The 26,330-nt window shown below is 47.5% G+C and overlaps 1 protein-coding gene across 5 annotated transcripts in view; it reads right to left on the bottom strand.

The window, feature by feature from the left end:
• The window catches only part of CLIP2 (CAP-Gly domain containing linker protein 2), an 81,188-nt gene that overhangs the window by 42,804 nt on the left and 12,054 nt on the right, over positions 1-26,330 (bottom strand). For 3 of the 5 annotated variants that reach the window (XM_054085026.1, XM_054085025.1, XM_054085029.1), the window contains exon 2: positions 22,189-22,410. In XM_054085026.1, the coding sequence (XP_053941001.1) occupies positions 22,189-22,300 (112 nt within the window). In that variant the 5' untranslated portion in view covers positions 22,301-22,410. Of the gene's footprint in view, positions 1-22,188; positions 22,411-22,910; positions 23,011-24,406; positions 24,639-26,330 lie in introns of those variants that run through there. The other 2 variants (XM_054085027.1, XM_054085028.1) reach the window with 2 other exon arrangements.

Here is a 26,330-nt window from a genome sequence, read left to right as displayed (position 1 = left end):
AGAAGTAAAGCCCTACAAGAAACGACACGAGACTGAGGAAATAAGGTCACACAATAAGATCCAGCAAATCATGTTCCCCGAGTGTTCAGTCATCCTCAACTCTTGGTAAGAGAGGTCCCAAGGGTACTTGGTGTAGGGAGTGTGTGCATGAGACACAGTCCCACACATTCTAGAGTCCTCAGGACAAGAAGGACATGGAGCTGTTGAAGCAAGTCCAGAGGAGACCACAAAGATGATCCGAGGGCTGGAGCACCTCCCATACGAGGACAGGCTGGGAGGGTTGGGGTTGTTCAGCCTGGAGAAGAGAACGCTGTGGGGAGACCTTAGAGCACCTTCCAGTCCTGAAAGGGGCTCCAAGAAAGCTGTGGAGGGGCTCTGGATCAGGGAGTGCAGAGATAGTATGAAGAGAATGGTTTTCAGCTGCAGGAGGGGAGATTGAGATGAGATCTTAGGGAGAAATGTTTTGCTGTGAGGGTGGGGAGGCCCTGGCCCAGGCTGCCCAGAGCAGTGGTGGCTGCCCCATCCCTGGAGGGGTTCAAGGCCAGGTTGGATGGGGCTTGGAGCCCCTGATCCAGTGGGAGATGTCCCTGCCCATGGCAGGGGGTAGAATTGGATAGGCTTTAAGGTTCCTTCCCACCCAAACCATTCCATGACTCTATGATGATTCTACAATCCCGCACTCAATGAAAGTGACCTGGATTCTTCAGCCAAACTTTAAGCTGAAATTTCTGGGAACCACCAACCCCAATAGCCTAAAGCACACTTGGGAAGCAATTTTTATTTGTTACCAGCCAAGGCTGACAGAGAGAGCCCAGGCAGCTGCGGAGACAAGCCAAATTCAAGTGCTTATCTGAAATGAACTGTGAAACTTGTTCAGCCTCAGTCATCACTACTGCTCAGCCTGCACCATTTCCACAGCTCTTTGAGAAGTAATGGGCCTGACAGATCAGGCTCAGCTCCTCGGAAGCCTGAAGAACATAAAAGCTTTCAAACTAAGATACTTCAAAGCTTAGCTAAAGGTCTAATGTCAGGGGAGAGAAAAGAGCACCAGTGTTTCAAAGCTAGCAGCAAGAAACTACAGTTTCTGCTAAAGCAGCTGCATTGAAAGGGATTGATATCGACACTTTGGTTACCATTAGACTCCAGAGTCAACACACTTGGCAAATCTCTACAGCACAAACGCACCAGTTTGTTTGTGGCTCCTGGCAGACAGCAGGACCTCCGGCTGCTCTGACACCCATCTGATCTAGTGCCACAGTTAGAGCATGACCACACAAAGTCCTCTCATGAACAGAACCACCTCCAGCTTGCTCACTGGGCTTGGTGGGCTGGAGCTGGAGCAGCTCTTGAGAACGTTAGCCAAGCAGGACACACACAGCACGCAGGGCATGTTTGAGAGGCTTTTCCTGTGACGGGCACACAAAGTACAGTAGCATAAACACCGTTCCCCATTGAAAAGGTTGGCAGCAACCAAGCCTGCAGCGCTCCCAGCAAACCTCAGCAGCTCCTTGGGAGAAAGCGATGCCCTGCAACCTCCGAGTTGCCCTCTCTCGGCCTTTCGCCCTGCTTTAAACTTTTCTCAACCGTATACATTCTTCATTAACTTATTTATTTTGTGGCAAACATCTGACTTTCAAGTTTGTGTTACTCTCAGTCTTGTAAGAGATGGTACCTCAAGAGGAGCTCCATTAGAAGGGATGGCGTTACACCCAAGAACTGATTTCACCTCAAAAAACAAAAGACACACTCAAAGGATGGTTAGATTTTTTTGATCCTTACTAAATATTTTAAATAGGAATGGAGGGAAAGCTACAGGGCTTCACCCATGTGATCCATAAAGAATATTATAAGCAGAAAATAAGGCCATCATTTTCTCATTCTGACACTTAATAGCACAGGACAGTAAAGCAGCCAGATTAGGGACCAGCAAGTTCCAGTTCAAAAAGTCTCTGTAATAACCTGAGATGGTTGTGGGGGTTTATCACCAACAACGCCTGCGATAAGCATCTCTCTCATGGGTATAAGAATAAGTCAACTTAGAAACGCAGCTTCCATCCTGGTTTCATGGTTGGTGGAGTACTGTATCACGGACCTTCTGCCGTAACACGGACCTTGCACCGCTGCTGCCTCTGTGGCAGATGCAGGCGGTGTGCCGGGCAGAACAGCCAAACTCAACTCTTCTCTACAGAGAGCTGGGAGGGCTGCACCTGAATTCAATAAAGATCAAAGCTGGTTTTCTAGTCCTACTGGAGCCCGAGTTACTGCACACTAACAGCCTTCATCAGGGCTGCGAGTTAACCATCAGGTTACATTGGCTCACAAACACCTCTGCAACGTGGCCGTGATAAGCAAACCCTCCAGCAGTGAAACTCAAGCAAAGAAAGACAGGAAGGCTGTCCCGGGCTGAACAAACAGCACGGCAGGATTTAAAACCACAGCTAGACTTGCTGGATTTCACCAAAAGACCAAACACCTTCAGAACCTGACTTGAACTGGGAAAAGAAAACAGTTCCTTGGGCTCTTGGTGCAACAATGTGCTCCCCATAAAGCCAAAATTTCGGAGGGACCTTACGCACTCCATTCATTCGAGGAGTTGGACAGGCAGCCCTGCCAAACCACAGTAATTGCACCATCCCCTGGAAACATCTAATTACAGCCTTCCAAGCAGAGCAGGACAGGCAGAAGCATTATTATTCTTCAGCATCAGAATTATTCAAAGACACATGATGTAAGCGAGGAACTGCCAGAAGGTTCACCTTCTTCAGTACAGCTGTATTGTAAAAACTTGGTATTTTACATGACCTTCATCACCCACACACCAAATAATAACTAAGCCACTGATTTCCCTACAGGGCAGCTAACAGGCTTTTGTGCACTATGATTTCAGAGAAGCCAAGAGTCACTATGATTCAGCTTAACCCATTCTTCTTAGCTTCAGGTCTGATGGACCCATTAACGAGATGGCCAGACAACACTCAGAGCAGTGTGAGCAGCCTAAGCTCTGATCCTCCCAGGTAGGTATTTGGTCACCAGCCCTTCAGAAGGCAAAAGGCAGCGCTGAGCAGCTTGTCTTCAATCCCACAAGCATCCTGAGATAGCCCAGACATCAGCTAACAGCACTGCTCTCCAATATCTGACATCTGGAGTTCCCTGCTCTTCAAGTAGCACTTACAGCTTAGAGGAATGCCATCCAAGAGCCCCCGATTCCTGAGCTTTCTCCATCCTACAGGCACCTAAAGAGCTGGCCTATGCCTCTGTCATTTGGATTTGCTGTTTCTGGAGAAGAAAGATCATCTTGTTCTACCCAGACTCCCCAGTTAGACACCAACAAGTTCCAAGAGACTCACTAACAGCAAAGCAGAGGTACGGATCACAGGTATGAAGTTGAGAACAGAGTTACACAAGAGAAACTCAAAGCATAGACTTAGTATTTTCCACTCTAACTCTGCCGTTCCCTGGCGATGCCAATCAAGAAGCTACAGAAACTCTTTGAATGTCAGAATCGGGCATCTAACTCAGCAGCTCACCTGGAAGCTGGCGATGGGAAAAGCTCTTTTCTCCCAGGTCCAGGAGGATTTCCCTCTGCTGCTCTGCCCAACACAAACTTTGCTTGCCAGACAGGACTGCGGCAGCAGCTCCTCTCTCCCTCCTTCTCTCTGGCACCAGGCTCCAAGACGCAACAACCAGTAAGCAGGATCCCTTCCACATGGGCTTTCCAACTTCACAACCCTATTGTGTTCATGAGACGGCTCATTCTTTACTGTTTAACTGTTCTTCCTGTAGGTCACAGCTTTCAGTGCTGAACAACAATTTATAAATCAAAGTCATACAGAGCATCCGCTAAACGTGCATCTTATCCAACTCGAAATCTCCATTTTCCTTTTCGCTTTCTTAAAGTCCACTTGCGATGCATTAATGAACCACTACAGCAGACCTGGTGCTTAGGGCGCCTTTTGCAAACTCATCCCACCAGTTTTAGAGGCCCACAGAGACGGGGCACCTCCCACTGACAGGGCACCAGCACTTCAATGGCCAAACAAATCTCTGAGAGCCAAAAGCTGGAGGGGTTAAAGGTTTTAACCAAAGCTTCAGCCTGTTCACATGGCTCTTGTTAACCGTGTCAATGAAAGCCATGTGTCCAAACCGTTTAGAAGCACAAGGACTTCTGCAAACAACGTCTGCTGTAGGAAGGAGCGAAGAGACAGCTTTGTGAAGTAAAGGAGAAAGAAACCTCCCTTCAAAAATGCTCTGAAAGTTGAAACGAGAGGAAGAGAACGCTTGCTCTGCAGCATCAGCGGGACTAACCTTCTTCGCAGGACCCCTGATGAGAAGCTCAGCCTGGTGCCATGCTTAAGTACAGCAAAACCATGCATCCCCTCACTCCCTCCACATCTTCCAACCTCCCACAGCACTTCAGTTCCTCATTTCTTATCACCAAGCGATTGAAACAAAGAGGAAAGGAAATTTGTTTCTAAAGAGGAGGAGGGAGAGGAAGAGAAAAATAGCTTAGCACAAGAAGCAGGGCATAGTGAGTGTTGCCCATGCATTTCCTACTCCCTGCAGAACTCCTTTGTAGTCTCAGTGCCCCCGAGACACATGCCAGGCACCCCAACTGCCAAAAGAAGCAGAAATACCACAGCCTGTTGCGTTGTCATGGGAATCAGGAGACAGGCAGTTAATTGATAAAATGGAGGCACATTAGGTTTAAAAGAGAGAAAGAAAAAAGAATAAAAGAGATATACTAGAGTAGCACCTCATGCCAGGAAGGGAGGAGAAAACAAGAACACACACTATATTTACAAAAGAACTTTACAATGTCGCAAAGAGAGATCTTTTTCCTTCTGCATTTTAAATTTTGGAAGTTTTTACCCTCAAATCCCACGACATCACGAGACAGCCTGACGTGCTACCAGGCTGAGTTCCCTCCTCACGGCAATCGATAAGCTCCTCAGCCACCAGCCAGCAAGAAAAGCCACAACCAGCCTGGCAGAAGTGTCACTGTCATGAGACTCAAGGACACTACACCCTGGCCCACGCTAGAGATGCCACTAACCTGCGACAGGGCAGCATGCCTCGCAGATCACAAGGATCTCCCAACGTGCAGCTCTGTAACCAAACTAACCAGTCAAGAAACCTGGGTACCAGCTCTGCTCCCTCCCAGCCTGGGCAGGGCTGCAGGACAGTCCTGTGACCAGGGGACCATAGCGCCCATTTGAAGTCAAGACAGATTTTGTCAGCTGGAAAACACTACTGCTGGCAAAATGGTGCCAGTTAAAAGGAATAACAGCTGTTTGCACTGCCACAGGGCAAGAGCCTAAGGGACATTAGAACAGCCGGGCTCACTGCTTGATTCAACGCTCGGATGACGACATGGGGATGTGGTCTCAGCTGAGACGTCAGACACTGCCTGTTCCATCTCCAGGGAGGTACCAAGCACTTGGGGTGGACAATATGTTCCCACTCAACAGACCACAACCCTCCACTAAGAGCCGGAGATGTAGAGCAGTAGTGCACTTTACAGCCATGTACCTATCAGCTCCTATCAGTTTTTTGGTTTTTACCCAGCGCTTTTATATTACTATTACCGTAAGCCTCTCTGGCTCTGCAATATCATTTCATCTCAAAGCACAACACTACAGAAATTCACTGACTGATGTTCAGCAGAGATGGTTAGAGCTTCCCCTACAGAAGGGGGAACAGAATCACAGAACAGTGGGGGTTGGAAGGGACGTCTGCAGCTCATCCAGTCCAACTCCTCAGCTAAATCAGGTTCACTCCCAGCAGGTTGCACAGAAATTCATCCAGGTAGGGTTTGAATGTCTCCAGAGAAAGAGATTTCACAGTCTCCCTGGGCAGCGTGCTCCAGTGCTCCGTCATCCTCAAAGGAAAGGTTTCCCCATGTCAAGATGCAAATTCTTTTGCTCCAGTTTGTGCCCACTGCCCCTTGTCCTGTCACCAGGCACCTCTGAACAGAGTCTGGCCCCATCCTCTTGACACCCACCCCTTAGATATTCTTAAGCATTGATGAGGTCTCCTCTCAGCCTTCTCTTCCCCAGGCTGAACAGACTCAGGTCTCTCAGCCTCACCCCATTGGAGAGATTCTGGCATTCAGGAGCCTGGAGATAAATACGCAGACGTAATTCCAAGCAGCCACCTTCACAGCCTGTTGTGAGCCTGGTGGTAACAGGTTCCTTGCGTGGCTGCACAGAGCTGCTGGCCTGGCAGAGCAGCAAATCAATCGACCCTTCCCGTTGTTTCACTGCTTTATTGATGTCCCTGGTGCAGCCACAGGGGCCATCGCCCCTCCTGCACCCAGCAGCAAAAAGGAAAGAGAGACAGATCCTGGTAGTTACCGGCGACACTTGAGTGGTCAGTGGCCTGAGAAGAAGGTTCCACAACCTCTCCAGGCTGCCTGTCCCAGTGCTCTGCAATGAAGGATAGTCCAGAGCATCTGCTGTCAAAGCCTCGGTCCTCGTTGACTACCGGAGCTGGTCTACCAGGTGAGAGACAAGAAGGTACACCTGCTACAGCCCCAGGAGCTGCCACCCACACAGGCAGAGTGACACGGCCTCACTGGCAGTGTCAGCAGCAGCCCGGGAGGCTGACGGGGTCCCCCGTGGGAGAAGGGCTGGCGGTCTCCTGCCTTGGCCGCACTCAGCGATGCTCAGCCCTCACCACATGCAATTTCTAAGTTCCCACAGAGGGACTGGAGCTTCTCAGAGCAGCTTGGGTTACATAAACATGACGTTGTTGGCAATCCAGTGAAAGCCTGCCCGCTCTGCCATACTCAAATTCAAATTATTGAGCACAGCAATGAAGCAGCTGTTTTCTGAAAGATTTATCACAGCCTTTTCAAGCTGCGGGATAAGGCAGAAAGAGAGGGAAGAGGCGACTGCGAGAGAGAGCAATGCTTTGCAGGCAATAGCCCGATGCCTGGCAGCACAGCGTGGGAGGAACCAGCCCGAGAGATTTATGGCTGACTTGGAAACAAGGACTGAAAGCCCTGCAAGCTCAGAGCTGAAAAGTTGAGGCTGTCATCGTCTGTCCCATGGGACTTCAATGCAATGACTGGAGACAAGATCAGCATCTGGCACCCTGGAAATCTCTTGCCCCTGCTGTTCTCCACAATCACCCCCACGGCATGGGTACTAAGATCTGATACAGCTTAGGCATCACTGGCTCTGGCTCCTTTGAAGGGGGAAGACATACCTCAAAAGAAACTTGTGATAAGGAGGAAGAAAAAGAGGACAATAAGAACGAACTACGAATGAGCAAGCAAAATCAAACCAGAACCACTGCAAAACCGCTTTGCACTGAATGCAAGATGCCCATTGAGGCAGATATTTGTCTTCACAAGGGCAGCTGGGAGGGCACTGAACCTCAAACAGACATTCTGAACAAAGCCTTTCTTATAAAGGTCTCATTCAAGAGCCTGACTAGTACGAAATCCGCTCTGCCACAGGCAAGACAGGCATTCTCGGTGCCTGCTGGAGAGGGGAGGGATGAAGGATGCTGGGGTTTACCTGCTATGCTAGAGCAGATCCAGTCTAATTCTTAAAAGAAACCAAACTCAAAGATATATTTGTTATGTGCAAGGACTAAGTTTTTCAGATAAACAGTGATAGTCAACAAAATATGCAGAGCAGATTGGTTCTGGCAGAACACGGCACTAGGGAGGCGAGTGACAAGTAGAAAACGCACAAGGTTTCTTCCACAGTGGGATAATTAACTCACAGCATATGGAAGGATCTATTTATCTCAAGTGAAAAGTCTTATTTTTTACCTAAGTATCACTTCTAAAAGCATAAGGACATTCTTTCAACATTCCTGTTTCACTATGCCATTCAACATTTCCCAGTCTGGAAAAGAGGCCCATCTACCAAACCCCTGGAGCAGCACCACATTTTCCCAAAGAAGAATGAAAATAAAAATCTCAAGATTTTTAAGGGTGTTGCAGGTTTGACAAAAGAGGATGGAGCATCCATGCCTTCCTCCTTAGCCCGTGCCACCCCCATCCTCTAGAAATAAGTCATAGACATATCTGAAACAACTAGAACTGTGATAAAGTAACCCCTGGTGTATAATACAGACTTCATTCTTCTGTAAATAAATAATAAAATCCCTTCAGCCAGAGGATATTCCCCTTAGAAGCATTATTCACTTTACTCACCATAGCTTAATCTATGTAGAAGATATATTTCTCCATTTAAATAAGCACTTCACTGGAAAGATTCGCTAAGTCCTGTCCTCCCAGCCCCACATACAACCTGGGTCACTTCACCCGGACCACTGCAATCACTAAAAGACTTACAGACAGCAAAGGGTGTTAAAAAGCAGCACGATGTAATCCATGAACAGCCCCGAGACAGAGAACGCCAACCTGGGGAGATCCACTCACAGGGACGGCTCACGGTGAGCTTCCTTCCAGCAGCCCCGGCGCTCACACCCAGCTCCGGCTCTCCGGCTGCATCGCTGGAATCACACCATATGTTCAGCTTCTTTTTAAACCTAGTACAAAGCTAACTTCTTAGAGGCTTTTCTTTTCAAAGCAGCACGGAAAAGCTTGGGAAAGAGCTCAGTGTAAACCTACCATGTCTACAAACCCCGGCACATACATACGTGCACAGTTGTCCACGGTTTCTTAGGCTGTGGGAATTTGTAAGGCACAAGCGTGGTTTCAGGGCTGCTATTACGGAAGTAAAGACAGCTGCTCTCACTGAGCTGATCCGCTGACAAAAAGAAAGAAAAGGAAGCAGACACAGGTCTTTAATGAGACATTTATAAACGATTTCCCAGGCAGAGCACAGAGAGAGGAGCAGGACAGGTCCTGAACTGGAGAAGTTAGAGTCCCAAAGAGCAACCAATTAAAGCACATTGCTCTCCCTCTCTACCAGAAAAGCAATCAAGCAGCAGGGGTTTGAAATTTCACAGCCATCTTAAAGCGTAGAATTTTTGCTCAGGCATCATTTCCCCATAAAACCCACTCAGATGGATTTTGGTGCCATTCCAAACCAGTTACCGCACTAGCTGAAAAGGATGAGCAGCCAAGCAGCGCATTGCTCAAGCAGGTGCACGCGGAGAGGCCATTGACTTATTCGCTCAGAAATGATGGAATTAGCTCACTAGCAATAAAATGTAGAAGAGAAGGCACCAAAAAATAGCCTGATTTGCTCTAACAAGAGAGTAATTATTACTTTATGATCAGAGCAGAGCCAAAGCAGGGGACCAGCAGCTCCAAAACCAACAGCCTGTGCTGGGAATGTGATGCAGAAGAATGTGCTGTGTGCGTGTGACTCCGGATATTTACTCATGGAACATAACTTGAGCAGCCACACACGAGCAGAGAGGCCGTCCCTCTGATAACCCAGTGGAAAAGACAGTTAAAGGACTGAGAAAGAGCCCAGTTCAACTCCAACTTTGGCACAGACTGCCTTTGGGCAGAGCACTTACTTCAGTACATAACAAGAATTATAACCCTCTTACAGCTCCACAGCACTCAGATGATCTGGTTACCCCACTCAAGTCAGATGAGCTCTACCGTAACACAGCATTTCTTGCCTGGCAGGACAGCTGATGAGCCGTGTCGCTCATACCTGTGCTCCCACCGCACTACCAGCTTGGGGCCAGGAGCACCTCAGAGGCCCACGTGGCCCCCGCTCAAGCTGAAAGCACCCTTAATTCAAGCCAGGGCTGCATTTGCACAGCTGGAAGTTGCAAGTTCAGGCAGCAAGTGTTCTGCTGGCACTTGGAGGTCTTCCCCATGTGAAGGGTTAGACATACCAATAGACCACATCAGTAACATCTCCCCTACTCTTTCCCTCTTGACTGATAATTCTACCTGCTGAACCTCAAATATTTCCTAGGTACAACCACAAGCTTTTCTTTGAGTTCCTAATATTACAGGGATGCCCTTGGAGGCGTTGAAGGCCATGCTGGATGGGGCTTTGAGCAACCAGGATCCCTGCACATAGCAGAGGAGTTGGAACTGGATGGACTTTAAGGCCTCTTCCAACCCAAACCATTCCATGATTCTATGACTCTCACTTTGCCCTGCTTCCCCCTGGCAGGAGTTGGGCCAATCTTCAGCGATTGCTCTTTGCAAGAACTCGCAGCCCGCGGGTGGGAAAGGTACTTTTCTCTTATGCCCTGTCTGCAGCCAGTCTTGAGCGGAAAAATGCAAAAACTTAAAACCTACATGCAATAACAAATGAGGATGCTTGATTAGGTCCTATCAGCATGCTGAAGGGCTTGTTTGCAGTGGAACCAGCTCTCCTGGAAGACAGCAGGGAGTTAAGCCATTGTTAATTGAACCACTGGGATGGCATCAGCAGAAAGGCAAGCATCGCGCTTTGTCTTGCATGTAGGTATTTTCCATTCCCACTAGAAACATGACAGCAATCCAATTATACCATCACTTTGAATCACCCATCCGACTTGTGTGAGAGGGACACATTAGGGGCCATCCACAGCATCCCCAGGATCCCAGGGGAACTGTAGGAGCTACCAACATTTCCTAATGGCCAAACTTGCACACAACCCCCCGGGCTGTGCTGAAACACAGCTTTGATTCACGACTTCATGGGCCATTTAGTTTCGCAGCCATACATCCATGCGTGGATCGCAGGGGCTATACATCTCCCGCAAAGGGCACACAATAGCCTGATTGTACACATCCATGCTATGAAGAACACAGAGTTTGTTGGGCTGTTTTTGTTTTGCCTAATCTAATAAAAAGGATATTTGAGAGCAGATTAACACTGAGTCATCTACTTTATTCCAGATATCTGGCTTAAACAGCTAAGTATCCAATTGAAAAGGCAATGAGCTGTACATGAACAGGCACCATTCGTAGAAAATCCAGATCACCTATTTGCAGCAGATGCCTAATGCTTTTTTTACTGTGTTTTTTGAGAGAAAACACATCCATGACGATCCAGATGTGATGCTAAAAAATATCTGAGCTATGATATGAGCACAGAAACCCACAGCAAGAATCTCAAACCAAAGAGCTCTAGGTCTCAGCTATCACCAGAAATTGGAGAACCGTAGAATGATCCGGGGGGGAAGGAACCTCACAGCCCATCCAATTCCCACACCTTCATAAGCAGGGACACCTCCCTCTAGGTCATGTTGCCCATAACCCCATCCAACCTGGCCTTGAACACCTCCAGGGATGAAGCAGCCACCACTTCCCTGGACAACGTCAGCCAGGGCCTCCCCACCCTCACAGCAGAACATTTCTCCCTAAGATCTCATCTCCATCTCCTCTCTTGCAGCTCAGAACCATTCCCACTCATCCTCTCCCTGCAATCCCTGACCCAGAGCCCCTCCCCAGCTTTCCTGGAGCTCCTTTCAGCACCGGAAGCTGCTCTATGGTCTCCCCACAGCCTTCTCTTCTCCAGGCTGAACAACCCCAATTCTCCCAGCCTATCCTTGCATCGGAGGTGCTCCAGCCCTCGGATCATCTCCGTGGCCTCCTCTGGACTTGCTCCAACAACTCCATGTCCTTCCTGTGCTGAGGACTCCAGAACTGAACACAAAGCTCCAGGTGGGGTCTCATGAGAGCAGAGCAGAGCAGAGGGACAGAATCCCCTCCCTCATCCTGCTGGTCCCACTGCATCACCTTCCAGGAGTGATGGTGGGCAAAGACATAGGTGGCAGGGGAGAAATCCACAATGGGTGGTGAGAGGTCCCGGACAAAGCAGTGGCGGCTGTCTCATTGAGAGCTGTCTCAGCAGATGATCCCACCAGGCATCAAATGACTGCCCTAAGCACACAGCACGTTCCCAATCTCAGAACATCTTCCTGATCTGAAGGACTTGCACGTGCCCTTTCCCCTTCTTCCATGTCACTTCTTCAGAACTTTATCTGACGATCAGTTTTATGCTTTCATCCTCTGAACAGCAAGTTGCCAGCCAAGACAGTCATCAATCAGTGACAATGATGTCCCCAAGCTCTTTCTAGGGGTCAGGGTTTTCTCATCATCACACCATCCTTACCTGAAATGTTTTGTTCAAAGCCTGCATCAAGCCCTTCTAAACCCTGGCAGGCTTTTTTGAAGCTTCCAGATATACGAACCTCCAAATATAACATTCTGCAGAAAGCAATTCAGTGAAATAAATTATATAGCAATACAGAAGGCTCCTGTCATCCTCAGGGACGGGAACCCTAAACAACTGTAGGTGTTTAGGTGTGAAATAAGACAAGCAGATCCCAAGCAGAGGACTGAGACACACACCCACTACACTCAGTGACTGCGTACCCTCAGTCAAATTACAGCTGCACAAACTGTTTACAGACGCAGCACTTTAGTCAATGAAAAGGACAATGGGAAGCAGCATCAGAGAGGGAAGCTGCTGCTCCTGCTGCCAGGACCGAGAGGGCAAACGGCTAGAAAAAAAAACTGTTGGCCAGGATAACTGTTCCACTTTCACCTCTAAGTCAGGGCAAGACCCAGTTCTCTACGTTGTCTTGTATGTGAAACACATAACACTGACCCACCTCACAGCCTCGGGCTCCACAGGTAGTGCTGAAGCATTCAGAGCGTCTCAACAGATTTCATATGTGCACAGCAGGCTTATAATTACACAAAGTGGGAATGACGTACAGCTCGTGCTTGGTAGGCATTGATAAAGCAGCTTGGGAATTCTCCTGCAGCAGCAGTTAACTCCTCTGTAACGCTGCGCCGCGAACGAGAGCTCTGGCAGCATGCTGGAGCACACACAGCAGCTCCTGAATTCCTGGGGTAGGTTTGGTTGAAGAGGTACTCTTGGCAAAGTTCATCACTGCCTTCATCTGCAACCATTTCAAAATCCCTTCACAAAATCCCTGCACAAAGATTTCCCTTCTCAAAGAATACTGTAAGTGAGCGCATGCGAGCGAAGCACTTTGCTGCATCCTTGCAGGCCATCCCTGACCCAGATGTCACACACAGGACGCGTTTACTGTGCTGGAAAGCAGCATTTGCCAAAACAGTCACATTTTGTAATAGGGACATCACCAACTGTAATCTGAATGGAACTGCTGAAGTCACAGACAGCTCAGTTTTGACAACTCATCCTTTTATAGTGAGCGTTGTGAGACATGGAGTTTTCTTACCGACCTCACTACGACATAAAACCAATTTATTTTAAGGGGATATAACCTTTTAGCATCTTTATTTTAAAACTAAGTAAATATCCTGCTGAACCCAAAATAGAGAAGAAAAGAAGAAGTATTCTGAATGTTTTAAGGTTTTTGTGCAGATCAATTCACCCATTTAACCGCCTGCAAGGAGGATGCTCACATGCAGGGGCAGTGTGTGATGGTCAAATCTGACCAATAGCCCATATTACACAGCAACAGTTTGATGCCACTGTAATTCTATGGATTCTCATCCCAAATCCATCTATACCAAAGGGAATCTTTCCTTTGATTTCAATGAATATTGACTCAGGCCTCTAACAATTAATCTGCTCTTGCAGGATTAGTTCAATTGTTTGAGGCAGGACATGCAGGAACAGATTCTGCCTCAAAGCTGCACTCTTACCCCAATGGGCGTAACTGCAAGCGCACTCATGTTCCTGCAGACTTACACTAGCCCGGCTGAACAAGATTCGGTTCATTACGTTCAAACCACCATAAGCTGAACATCTGTGGGAAGCAGATTTTCTTTCCCTGCTGTTCGGTGAGGAGCTACAGACAGAGAGAGCAGGAGGACGTCTGACCTCCGTATGCCTCCAGCGCACGCTCGCATCTCAGCCTATGAGTACACTGAATATTAAGGATTAACTATATCAAATCCTTCTAAGAGCATCTAATGAATAAGACAATTAAAATCAGAGTCCCAGTCGTCTCTAGATGTCACCTGTAAAGCTGATTAAATCAAGATTGATTGAATGTCCTTTGATATTGTTTGCAGTGCATCAAACCACTTCTCCTTTGGAGACAAACGCTGCCAGAGGTCCTTCCCCAGCTTGAGAGGAAGCGGAATAGGACAGGGGCCACCACCACCAAAACCCCCGCCTAGAAAACCCTGTACAAAATGTATTTCAGACAGACTGGCTCATGAAAGGGCCGTGTGAGCAGAATACCAGCCCTATGCTAATAGCCAAACAGCTGGGCCACAACCATGCCAGGAAACATTTGGCTTCTGGATAGACAGAGGGGATTAAGCAGCAAATACACAGGGTCTCATGAGAGCATCCGTGTCCACGAGCCACTGGATTTGTACAGAGCCGTGCGACCCACACGCAGGGCACTTCAGTCACCCCACACAATGAACAAACACGCTCATGCTCTAACGATCACTCAAAGTTTCTCTGCTGGTTTTTGCAGCTCCTACCCCTCAACTGCACTGCCCTTCAGCCACCTCAGCTCATCTCCCAGCCTCAACTCTCCATTTGAACTGCACATCCATCCAAAACTAGCAAACCAGCAGCTCTCAAATCCTCACTTGCTGTTTCCTCCTTTGAAAACGTACACCTGTTTCCTTTCAGGTATCTGATAACAGACGCCTGCCTGTGTGTACGTGGATAATGTACTAATTGAGAGATAATACCCCATACTATAAGATCAAATGCCTCTGGCTACTAAAATACGCTCCTTGGCACTTCCCAGTTCCCCTAGGAACTGAAGAAGCCGTGTACACAGACCTGTTACGATCAAGGAACACCTAATCAAACTTCACAGACACCGATGAAGCATTTCTAGCAAGGATCACTCATCTGACTCAAGGAATAATCACTCACGCTTTGCAGCGTGGATTTAATTGAGGACAGCACTCAGATGAGAGCTGACAATTCCGATCACTCCAGGAGGCCAGCAGCAAAATGGGGAAAAAACCAAACGTTTGCTTGAAATAATAGCTGCCTCTGGCCCCATGATATGGGGTCTTTTCTCTCAATTCACCAACATCCCAAGTTGATATTAATCAAGAGGCACAAAGGCTTTGAATAGACAAGAATAGGCTCCCTATGTCTGTGCCAGTCAATCAGCTGCTCTGGACACCACAATCCCATTTCTTTTGTTTCAGACAAAACAGTAGTTTAGTGTTTTTCATATTTATTTGGGAGTGAGAAGTAATATTTATCCAAAACCTGGCAGCTTCAGCCATATTTCTTGCAGCTTAATGAAAAACGCCTGTGCTAAGTCACTGCCAAACCATCAATGACTACCTGAGAATAACCACCCCAAGCTCTCTCTTATCACCAAGGCATGAATTCCTCATCGAGGACACCTGCCTTCTTTGTTGTACTGCAAAATAACCCTAGAGGCAACAGAAATCATTTCTTATTGCTATGACTCCAGCTGATTTACTCCAACAAAACCCTGAGAAAAATTTAGGGGCAAACAAGGGATTTCCCAGTTAATTCACCAAGATGCTGCTGTTAATCCTGTTGCAGAGAAATAAAAAAGAAGATTTCCCACTGAGAATAAGGCACTAATCCTACAGAACAGCTACGGTGGTGGGGAGATCCACACTCCTTAGGCAGAATTCCTGCAGGACGGCTCCTTAATGCTGGGGTCCAGATGGATGTGAAGGAACTTTTCTATACAGAGCTGCTGAGTCTCTGAAACCAGGTGCAGCCTTCAGAAAATAAATCAGAAGACAAAACTTAATGCCACCACCCCCAGAAGACTCAAAAGCCAACTCAACCCTAGTAAAAAAATTACAACACATCAATTTCACAGGAAGCCTCCTTCAACTGCAAGCAGGACCCGGAATGTAACCTATGGAGTCCACTGTGTTCAACCCTCCGTTGGCCTCTTCTTGTTCTCCAATCCTGGGAGTGACTTATCACGTTCATGTTGTTGTGAGAGCTCTGAAGACCCAGAAGCTCTGATCACACATTCCACCTAATGCAAACTCCAGGACTGCACCCAGCAAACCCATCCCAGCTGCTGCCTGAACACCAAGGAGCTCATCCCTCAGCACAGTAACCATCCCTTGGGATGGAACCAGCCTCAGCAACCAGGAACTAAGCGCCACTAACTTCTCCAATAACCAGCACAGCTCGGGCTTATAAACCCCTTATTACAACTTGCTTAGTTTAATTACCTTAGGGAGCCAGTGACCTTCTGGTCTTCAACGGCCCTGTGAGCGCTCCAGTCCACTTTGCTTTTATTTTTAGTGAACAAAAGCGTCATATGGTATTTGCAAAGGTGGACATTAAGCAGCAAATATTAATAGCTCCATATATTTATTTTTCATGAAAAATAATGTATGTGCAATTATATGAAAATGAGAAAGCGTTCCCAGGTTCCTGTCAATGCCATATATTTTAGCTGTCAAAGTATTGGTTTTGGCAATAAAACTGGGTACCCACTAAAAAGCGGTTTTGACACTCGCAGCCATGCCCAAATGTGATAGTCAAGTCCCAGATACTCATACCTGCCCAATCCAAAAGACCGGATCCATCTGCAAGATGTAGGCTGGGTTCAGACTGGGTGTGTTTAAGTATCACAGAAAATATAACGGGTTTGGGCTTTTCTGCCTTCAGTGTTGACTCCCAGTGCAGCCCCAGCTCCATCTGCAAATACTAATTTTCCTTTTCTCCCCCTCCATTTGCCAGAATTCTTTCATTAAAGAGATTTAAGAACCATAAAAAGCTCTGTAAATGAATGCTAGAGCCAGCTGACAGCAAAATGCAGTATGAAAGGCAAGACTTTTTCTACCCAAGCTACTCTAAAGCTGCTCTGTGCAGACAAAAACTCCTCTGAAACGTGAACGCTCCCCTTCCCAGCAGCCTTCACCTGTTCCACCAGCTGGGAAGGCTGTGTGCACCCATTCATCACAGCTACCATTCTCTCTCCATCCTGAAACTCCAGGCAAGAGCAGGCTTTTCCAGGAGGAGGGTGGGAAAGAAACCAAGACATATGAGCTTTGTAAGTAACGAGAAATCCAAATATTACATTGAGCCCTTTAGCAGTGACCCTCACTTTCAGCACAGAAACTTCTTGCACAAAGGGTTGAGAGCAGGAATGTTCTTTCCTTCAGGGAGAGGAAATACTCCAATGCATTTGTGGGAAACCCTCTCCTAAGACAACTACAGATGAATTTTCAGTCCTGTTTTAAGGAAAATAGTTACCACAAAGCAGCTGGACTTCTTTCCATTGTTGCAGCTTTATGGGAGAGAAGGGAGGTGAACAGTCAGCATGAACACCACTCATTGAGGATAATGTTTTCCAAGAATCCACGTCAGGTGCCATTCTCTCACCGACTTTCAGTGGAAATGACCATTTTGGCTGTCCTTCACAAAAAAAAAAGCAGCTCCCAGCCACACCACCACAATGTGCCCAACCCAGAATACCACCACAAAGAGCCCTTACAACTCATGGAACTTTGGAAGTGCCAGCTCAGGGAGGGGACACAGCCAGGCTCCACTTCAGGAAAGTTCAAAGCTCTGCGAGCTGGTGAGAAACAGGGGCTCTGAGTAAGTGTTCAGGAAAAATAACTTGGATACACTAAGTCAGCTTGTCTTACACACTGACTACATCAGATGTGTCTCTATGGAAACCTAAAGCTATCGATTGTGGAATTATATATGCACATCCCCAGCAACCTACATCTGTATCCATCCTCTGTTTTGTTAGAGAAGTGAGTTGTCAATAGTACATGGAAATGTTTAGCAGGGTACATCTCTGCTGCCCAGGAATAGGTGAGAGATGGATGAGAGACACTTGACTTGCTACAAAAGAACATGGACAGAGCGCTGAGGGAAAGAAGAAATCAAAGCATCTTTGTGCAGTCCAGTCTCAGGAATAAAGGAAAGCACATCTCTTCACACTTCTGCAGACAAGACTGATCAGTTTGTGGGGAGGTAGGGAGGAAGAAAGTGCAAAGCTCTCCAAAATCCATTTGCATCTCATGACTCTCTGAACAACTCACAGGTGCAACTGGAGAACGAGCACCTTCTTTGACACCCACTCTGGAAGATGTAACCTAGATGAGGGGTCTTTCTGAGCCAGCCCCAGGCCACCACAGCCAAGACACAGCTCATAGCCAACAGACTGTACACTGTTACAGTTCAGTCCTGCACTTTATTAGCTTTATGGTTGTCTTTCACAACTATACTTCACGCTTCTTTGAGATTTCTGCCTGCCCCCAAGGTGGCAAATTAAAAAAGGGCAATGTGATTATAAAATACAGTGCTACAAAACAAAAAGGGTTTTCTTTCACCAAGCTGTAGGGCTCAGGTGATTCATCAAATGCATAAGAAAATGAAGAAATCCCCTTTAGCGTTTCTGGCAAGAGGCAGTTAAGTGGGGGAGACAATGCACGAGCTCAGAAAAGTCCGGTACTCTCAGCTCCCCCTGGAGACAGGCAGACTCTGACAATTCCCCAGCAGCACTCTCCATGCACAGACACAGCTCACAGAGCTCTTGCAAATCATGGGACAGTTTGGGTCATAAGGGACCTTAAAGATCATCCAGTTCCAACCCCGCTGCCACGGGCAGGGACAGCACAGAGCACAGCTCACAGTTTCCACAGGGTTTCTCCCATACAGCCTCCTTCATGCAACTTTAAGACCTTGGCATCTTCAGACAACACTTCCATCCTAGCAAACACCCAACATATCACAGGAGGGCACTTTCCTAGGCAGGGACAGAAGAGAGAAGAAAACAGAAAAAGCTCTTTGCACTATTCACATTAAACACACAAAAGAAAATTGTTTTCAGCCGCTCTGTCTCTGCTATTGTCCCTCTGTACGTTAGAAAGGCACCAATGGTGTAGCCCTGGGGAAAGCACTCAGCTGACTGCACACTCCAGCGCTAACAGCCCTCAGGCTGACTTATAGTCGCCTCCTCTTGATAAGGGCTGGTTATCAGCACTGCTGTGAATTATCAGCAGTGATGCACTTTCGAGGCCAGAGGTTGAGTGATTCAGGCCAGCAAGACAGAGGAGGGAGGATGGAGCAAAGCTCTATCATCCTCTGGTGGCGCACACTTGATTAATCCCTAGAAAGGTAACGGAATCCAGTCTCCAGGACCATTTCCCACCAAATTCTTTGGCTGCAGATATCCCCAAAGTCTATGTAAGTGCCTGCTGTGATCAGGATTTTAGTGATGTGGGCACTGAAAAAGAAAGAAACCTCTTTGACAGGAAAAAGAATATTTTTTCTTGGAGGTTTTCCCCACCAAAGGCTGAATCCCATGACTGCCTGGGCTGTGGCTGGGCCCCACGGCTAGAACAGATGCTGCTGTGCTCAGACTGAGGCACAAAGGAAAGGCAACAGGATTTTGGGATGTATGCTTTGTCAGCATTTCAGATCATTATTGGGAAGGAGAGGAGCAGGAGTCGGCGAAGACCAAGCATTTGAAGAGATTTGCCAGAGGAAGATCAGGTACAGACCTTGCTCTCGTACAGGGGACAGAGCGAGAGGATGATGCTACAAGCCCTACTGCAGCCATCCACCAAGCACACGCTGGGTAAACAGCCCCGTTGTGCTATGTTCTCGCCTTCAAGGTAGGAATGGCTCATTGTCAAGTGCTCCAGCAGCTTCAGGACTCCTGCAAAGCCCCCTGCTCCATCCCAAGGGGTTTAGGAGCAGCAGTGCAGCTCACAGCACATCGGCACAAGCCCACCGTCCCAGGACTTCTCCCCTTCTCCATATATTTTGCCAGGAACAAGACACGTTAAGGACTTCTCAGGCAAAGGTCAAAGTCAGTGTGGTGCAGATCCTGCCCGCGCTCAGCCGGCTTTGCTGACCATCCAGCCCCGTGATGGATGGCTGTAGCGGAACAAGGCACAAAAGCTCCAGCACACAAGCGTTGCATTCAGCTCAGAGGCAGCATCGGACCCAGCACTGACGATCGGTGCTGACTCTTTCATACTGCCACACACAGGCTGACTGTGTCCATCAAGACGCCTCTGTGCAAAACCTCCCAGGGGATGACAGGCTTAGGATCTTCTCCCTCTTTGTTCCTTGGAATGGGTTGGGTTGGAAGGGACCTCAAAGCACACCAAATGTCACCCCTCTGCCATGGGCAGGGACACCTCCCACTGGATCAGAGGCCCCAAGCCCCATCCAACCTGGCCTGGAACCCCTCCAGGGATGGGGCAGCCACCACTGCTCTGGGCAACCTGGGCCAGGGCCTCCCCACCCTCACAGCAAAACATTTCTCCCTAAGATCTCATCTCAATCTCCCCTCTTTCAGTTCAAAACTGTTCCCCCTCATCCTATCCCTGCACTCCCTGATCCAGAGCCCCTCCCCAGCTTTCCCAGAGCCTCTTTCAGCACTGGAAGCTGCTCTAAAGTCTCCCTGCAGCCTTCTCTTCTCCAGGCTGAACAACCCCAACTCTGCTATGATAAAAATCAATTGAAAGTAAGTCCACACCACACTGCAATTAGAAATCCAGCATGAAGCACTTTGAGAGATTTGCAACTGGGAGCTCAACAGTCACTTCACTGGAGTCCAAGTTCGTTTATCAACCACAGTAAGAGAAACAAGGGGGAAATAGAGAGACAGATCCAATAATTCCAAAACAAACAGCCAAGCTTATAAACCTTATCCTAAGAAATTCCTTTGTCAATTTGCACTTCTCTCTAGCAAACAGAAGTTTATCTTAGATTTCGATACTGAATTATGAAAATACTCTAATATTAAAACCCACTTAAACACAGAAAGGTTCGATCCAAAGGTTTTTCTCTACACATAGAGGCAAGTCCTCAGCTAGGGAATGAAGCAGCTCTAACAGGGAAGTAACTGGAATTCAGCCCATGAGCTCAGGCAGTGCCTGACCCCTCAAACAAGACCCTGAACGTGTGCAGAAGAGCAAGTTATAACTGTGGTTTTCACAATCCTGCTCAAGGAAAGAATTGACAAGGTGGAAGAGACGATTTATACACTATCAGTCACTGAAAGAAGAGAAAACTCAGCTGAAGGAACCTGTGGGGAAAGCAGAGCCCTGAGATGTAATGACAGGGCAGAGCCAGGGTCTCTCAGCACAAAGTGAGGTCTTTGCCACGAAGTCCCATGTAGAGGTCATGCCTGAAGCTTCTTCTCATAAGAGGATGTTCAGGGGACAAAGAAATGCGTCCCACCACAACAGTAGCTTCAGAGAGATGTGGGTTTTTATTTTTTTAAACAACTAATACTTCTGCACTACTCTCTCAACAGACAGCAGAACGGTCAGCTTCATTTTTGCAGTATCATTATCGCAGGCTAATTGGTCAAAGCATGCAAAAGCAAGTTTTGTCCAATATTATCCCCTATACAAAAAGTGACAGGTAGAAGGCTTTTCTGCTTCTGCCAAATGCTATATATTTTTTGGGACAGAAACACATAGCAAAGTAACCAGGCATGCGGGCAATGACATAAATTATTACAGGACAAGAAGCTGACAGATCTCAAGGAGGCAGCTGCATTTTCTACATAAAAAGCATACTACACTGAATGTACGAGTGATTGACAGGATATACAGAATCCTGATGCTCTTCCCCAGAACCAAGAGGAAAGGCCTTCTTAACCAAGCGAAATGAAAAACATCACATACAGAACTTGCACATTGAGCATTTGTTAAAATATAACTAATAAAAAGACAATGCAGCAGTCAAAGATGCCAGAAAAATATGAGTTCTAAGCAAAGGGCACCACCAACTCTTTTGAAGTGTTAATTATACTGCACCATAGCAGTCTGTATAGCTTATGTGCACATTGGCTACAGATCAGACAGTAAAGTGTGGTTAAGTGTTTCCAGGTAAATTGTTATCCAGATCCCAGTGCCTCAAATTCTTTTGTTCAAACAAAGACACTAATTCAAGGCAGTCAGCACAGGACAAATCACCTTAAAGTGCCTGGTTCTTACTCTTGCCTTATCACAGGCCAGAAGCAATGGCTACAGGACACAGTTTCAGAGGGTCAGGCTCCCACCTGCCTAATCATTACCAGCTCTTCAAGTACGGTGTCTGTACAGGTACACAAACAAGTGAGACAGGAGGCAGCAACTCTCTCCATCAGCCCTGAACACCACAGGCTCTACCGTCCCTCACCCACTCCACAACCTGCTGCCTGTTTTGTGCATTCCTTGGGAGAAGGAGGCCGTTCACCCACCCCATTACGCTTGTTCTGATCCATGCTCACCATCAATCTATACATAGATGGGGAATTTCACATCCTGCTGAACACTGGCACCACAAAAGATCTGTGTCTAAAGCCAGGTGACCACCTGGCTCAGCTCATGCCCCTGATGAATCAAGTCCTTACCTTCTTTTGAACCAGTGGTGACCGCAGCTGCAGTGGTCCCTGATGCCCGTCCCACCAGGCTGGAGTGCTTCCCAGCCCTGCCAGGGATTTTAAGTCCACTTGGCTTCAGCATGTTTGCTGTCTCGTGTATCTCAGGCTCGTATTGCCAGTGCTTCAAAGAGCTGTCCTGGTATCACCGTTCAAGCTTCTCGATGATGGACCTCTTCTTCCATCATCACAGACCTGGAAGAGAAGAGCATAAAGAAATCAGATGGGGAACGGGTAGGAGAGCACCGAACAGGCTCCCAGGAAGCAGTGCCCAACTCCCTCCCCACATCCCTAGGAGGGTCTGGATCTTTCATTTTTTTCTCCTATAAAAGCACGGGTGATGGTTGCCTTCTTTTCCCCAGCCTTGCACTCTCACTTTAACCGTGTAGTCCTGGCCCACAGCTGAAGCCTCCCAGACCCATCAAACAAGAATTTAACTTCAATTTGGGATTTAAGCAGCTAAAATTGCTGACCGGTGTTAAATCCCAACTCATGCATCACCCAAGACTCATATCTGCTTTGGGAAAGCACTGTCAGAGCCTCCCAAAGGCACACTAACAGCCCTCAGCACAAGACGCTGCGTGGCCCCTATTTCCACCTCCAAATTCACAGGAGGAATTGTCCAAGATGGGGCTTTCCAGCTCCCTTCATTAAAAACAAATCCAAAACCATATTACAGAAAAAGGGCACCTGACCTCATGGATTCGCAGTAACACTGCAAAAGACTTTCAAAAGCCTAAGCATGACTCGTTAGTGAAGTCACATAACTCTTCCCTTCCTGGTAGGCAATAAAACCTCCATATTCCTTGCCCGTTGCAATAACCATCACACAACTCTTCATGCAAAAAGTATTAAAAGAATGAAAGAAAAATACAGGAAATAGCTAAGCTGCTTAACAAAAATGCAAAAACATTCCCAAAGGATAAAGAAAAACAATCAAAAAATTGAGACTATCAGCCAAAGGGAAGGGAAGAAGGTGGGAGCAGAGCGAACCAGGGACAACGGCGACGTAACGGCAAAGGGAATTGCAAGGAGAGCAAAGCAAGGAGTGGCCAGAAGCTTCATGGGCCAAGGAGGGAGGCAGCCTGCTGCAGGCACACTCTGGAGAATTAATGTAGCAAAGATTTACAGATGCTGCGAGGGGGGAATTGCAATAGCAGGGACGGGAAGTGATTAAGGCATGAGTAAGGGTTTCAACACAGGCTGGGTCAGAGCGCAGGGAGGGCTGGCAGGGCTCCAGGGAAAGCTGCAAGCAGACACCGAGGAGGAAAAACCGCAAGGAGAATTCCAAAACGGTATTCCTGAGGGCTCACAAATAACTGAGACACCACAGTGTTTCAGCAATGGGAGTCAGTTCGTCCCACACCGGCTTCAGGAGACAAAGACAGGAGGAATCTACAGAGACAGCCTGAATGAAAACCGAAGGGGATCGAGCCCCATCTCTCCTTCACAGCCCCCCACAACGGGTGTTCAACGCCTGGGGCGGCTTCAGACACCTGCACACAACACCACTGGGGAGTATTCAGCTTACACAGAAGTCAGGGCTGTTTATGGGAGGGGGGATGCTCAGATCACATCACTAGGAACAACGGACAAGAGCAAGCAGTTCTTTAAGGAAGACGGAAAACAGCCTTCCCGTGACAGAGCCAGTGAGGCTCAGAGGCTGTCAGAGCTGGAGCGGAGGCTGCAGCTTCCAGCTCTGTTTAGCATAAAACAGAGAGACAAGTAACAGAATCTGGAGGCGAGAAACATTGATAAGCCTGGTTCCTCCCCTCTGTCAAGCCATCAGGGATGTCTCTCCCACCCACTCCATCTCCAATGACACATTTTGCTTAGGGCTAGCTTTGATTTTACAGAGCAACTTGATTTCCAGCACTTCTGCTGGCAGGTGATGTGCTCTACCATCTCCATCACCTTCCTCCTGAAGGTTTGCTCTCCTCACAGCACACCCTCACTCCTGGCTTTACCCCTCTCATCGCCCAGTCCTGCCTTTCAGTTACAAGGTTTGATGCTGCGCTTACGATTAAGCAAGTTGGGGATGTTGGTTCTTCCAGATAAAACCTGACAGCTGGGCGAATCCACAACCAGGAACGTGGATGGAGGAAGGATAAAAGGACACGGGGGAAGGATAGAAGAGTAGTAAGGCAGAATTTAAGCAGAAAAGGGTGCCAGAAGAACATAAGCATTTTACCGTTTGATAGGTCTCTGTTGGAGGGAGTCCCTGGATCCCAAACTTTGCAGATAGAACCACCCAGGCTTTAGGGAGACAGTAAATTTAGGTTTTTCCTCCGTTTTGCTGCTCATCTATGATGAGACATGGAACTTCAATTCATTCTCCGTCCCTGAAGTTCATTCTCAGTATCCCCAAGGCTCAGCTTCCCACACCACTCACAGGATGTTGTGGTATTCTCCTTCTTCTCAGGATGGCTGGATTTTATTTTTACGTAGTGGGAGAGAAATGGGAGGAAGTGCATTCCCACTGCATAACGATTTCTACCAGAACCCTTTATGCAAACACATTTGCTTTCAACATACTAATGCTGAAAAACAAATAAACTCCACAGGCTACTAATTAAGCTGCCCTCTGGACAGATAGCTGTTTTCATCCAGAAATAAAATCACCGTGACCAGTTAAGTGCCATGCTCACCGGGGGCTCCACGCCACACAAACCGGATTCTAAACCTTCCGAAGGGCCACCCCACATCACCCCCAGATCCCCGTTGTGTGCCCAGCCTCGCTCGGTGCATAGCAAAGCCTGATGGGGGGGAACTCACGTATTCCAAGTTCACCCTCATCTCCAAGAGCTGCACAATCACCAAAGCCAGAAAACAGGGATGACTGCCTTAGCATACACCTGCACATTCATTATCTCACAGGGAAACGAGGATGAACGTGAGACAATTTTACTCTTTAGAAATACATCAATAAAAATAAATACCTGGGACATCTTTAAAGACATCTACACCTGCTGCTAGGGACAGATCTTTCTTCTATATCACTGATTTTTCCCTGATTTCAACATAAAAATATACAAATAGATTTTCAAGCAGCTCCAAATGCTGAGGATGGAGCTCCTCTGAATCACACCATCAGGTCACCTTCACCACCCAGAGCAGCACTGCCCTGAGCCAGCCAAGTCCCGCGTTATCGTCCAACTGAGTGATGCAGCTTTTGTACTGCAGAAACATCCTCGGCGTGGGACATCGGCCAGTATCTCCACAGGGCACTGCCCTGCTCCATTAGCGATAACAACTTGCCCTGAGCTCCTGTATCGTCCTCTCAGCACCCCAACAGGCTCTATTAGCAGAACCCTTTAGAAAAATATTTGTTTCCAGCAGTAGATGCTCAACACAGGCAAATATGATGCCACATGCAGCATAAAAAACACATGGCCATTTTCTTTATCCTACTCCCTATATTACCTGCACAAGTTAAGCTTTGCCTTCCCATACAATCCTGTGGAAATTTGACTTTCTCCAGATACACTGTACCAAAACTCCATCTGCCCCTGTGGATACTCCAGGGCCACCAGCTCTGCTGATTTTGTTTTTCTTCTTTTTCCAAGCTGACACAGATTATAAGGATTTTCTAGATCTCCGCTAGATTCTTCCTGCATCTTTCCATACTGAGATGAATGGTTCTGTCTGTTCCCACAACCAAGAAAGCATCTCAGGAATGTACAATATGAAAGCCTGCTTCAAATGACCAAAACATTCTGTTCTCTATCTTTCCATTAGAAAAGGGGACAGCTGGATCTGAGTCACCTGGGCTCAGATTCAAAGAGTGGAACAGTCCTCAACCAAGTGCAGATGTACATCCAAAACATACCTTTCACTAGGACCAATATCTCTGGATAAGCAAGCACGCACAGCGCTGGCCAGGCATGAGAACAGCTCACATTAAAACCAACAAACAATTGGAGATGCTTAGACTTCGATTATTTCTCAAACATAGCAGAGGAATAACAAAACAAAGGTTGGAAGCAAAAGCCTTTGTCAATCTTGGCAATATATAACAGCTTATGCACAAGTTTCTCTGCTTCATAGAATCATAGAAGGGTTTGGGATCTTAGAGCCCACCCAGTTCCAACCCCCTATCATTGGCAGGGACACCT

Source organism: Cuculus canorus, chromosome 20 (genome assembly GCF_017976375.1).
Source record: "Cuculus canorus isolate bCucCan1 chromosome 20, bCucCan1.pri, whole genome shotgun sequence".
In the NCBI taxonomy this organism is placed as follows: domain Eukaryota; kingdom Metazoa; phylum Chordata; class Aves; order Cuculiformes; family Cuculidae; genus Cuculus; species Cuculus canorus.
Note: the sequence above shows the minus strand (reverse complement) of the source record. Positions and strands in the feature narration are given on the sequence as shown.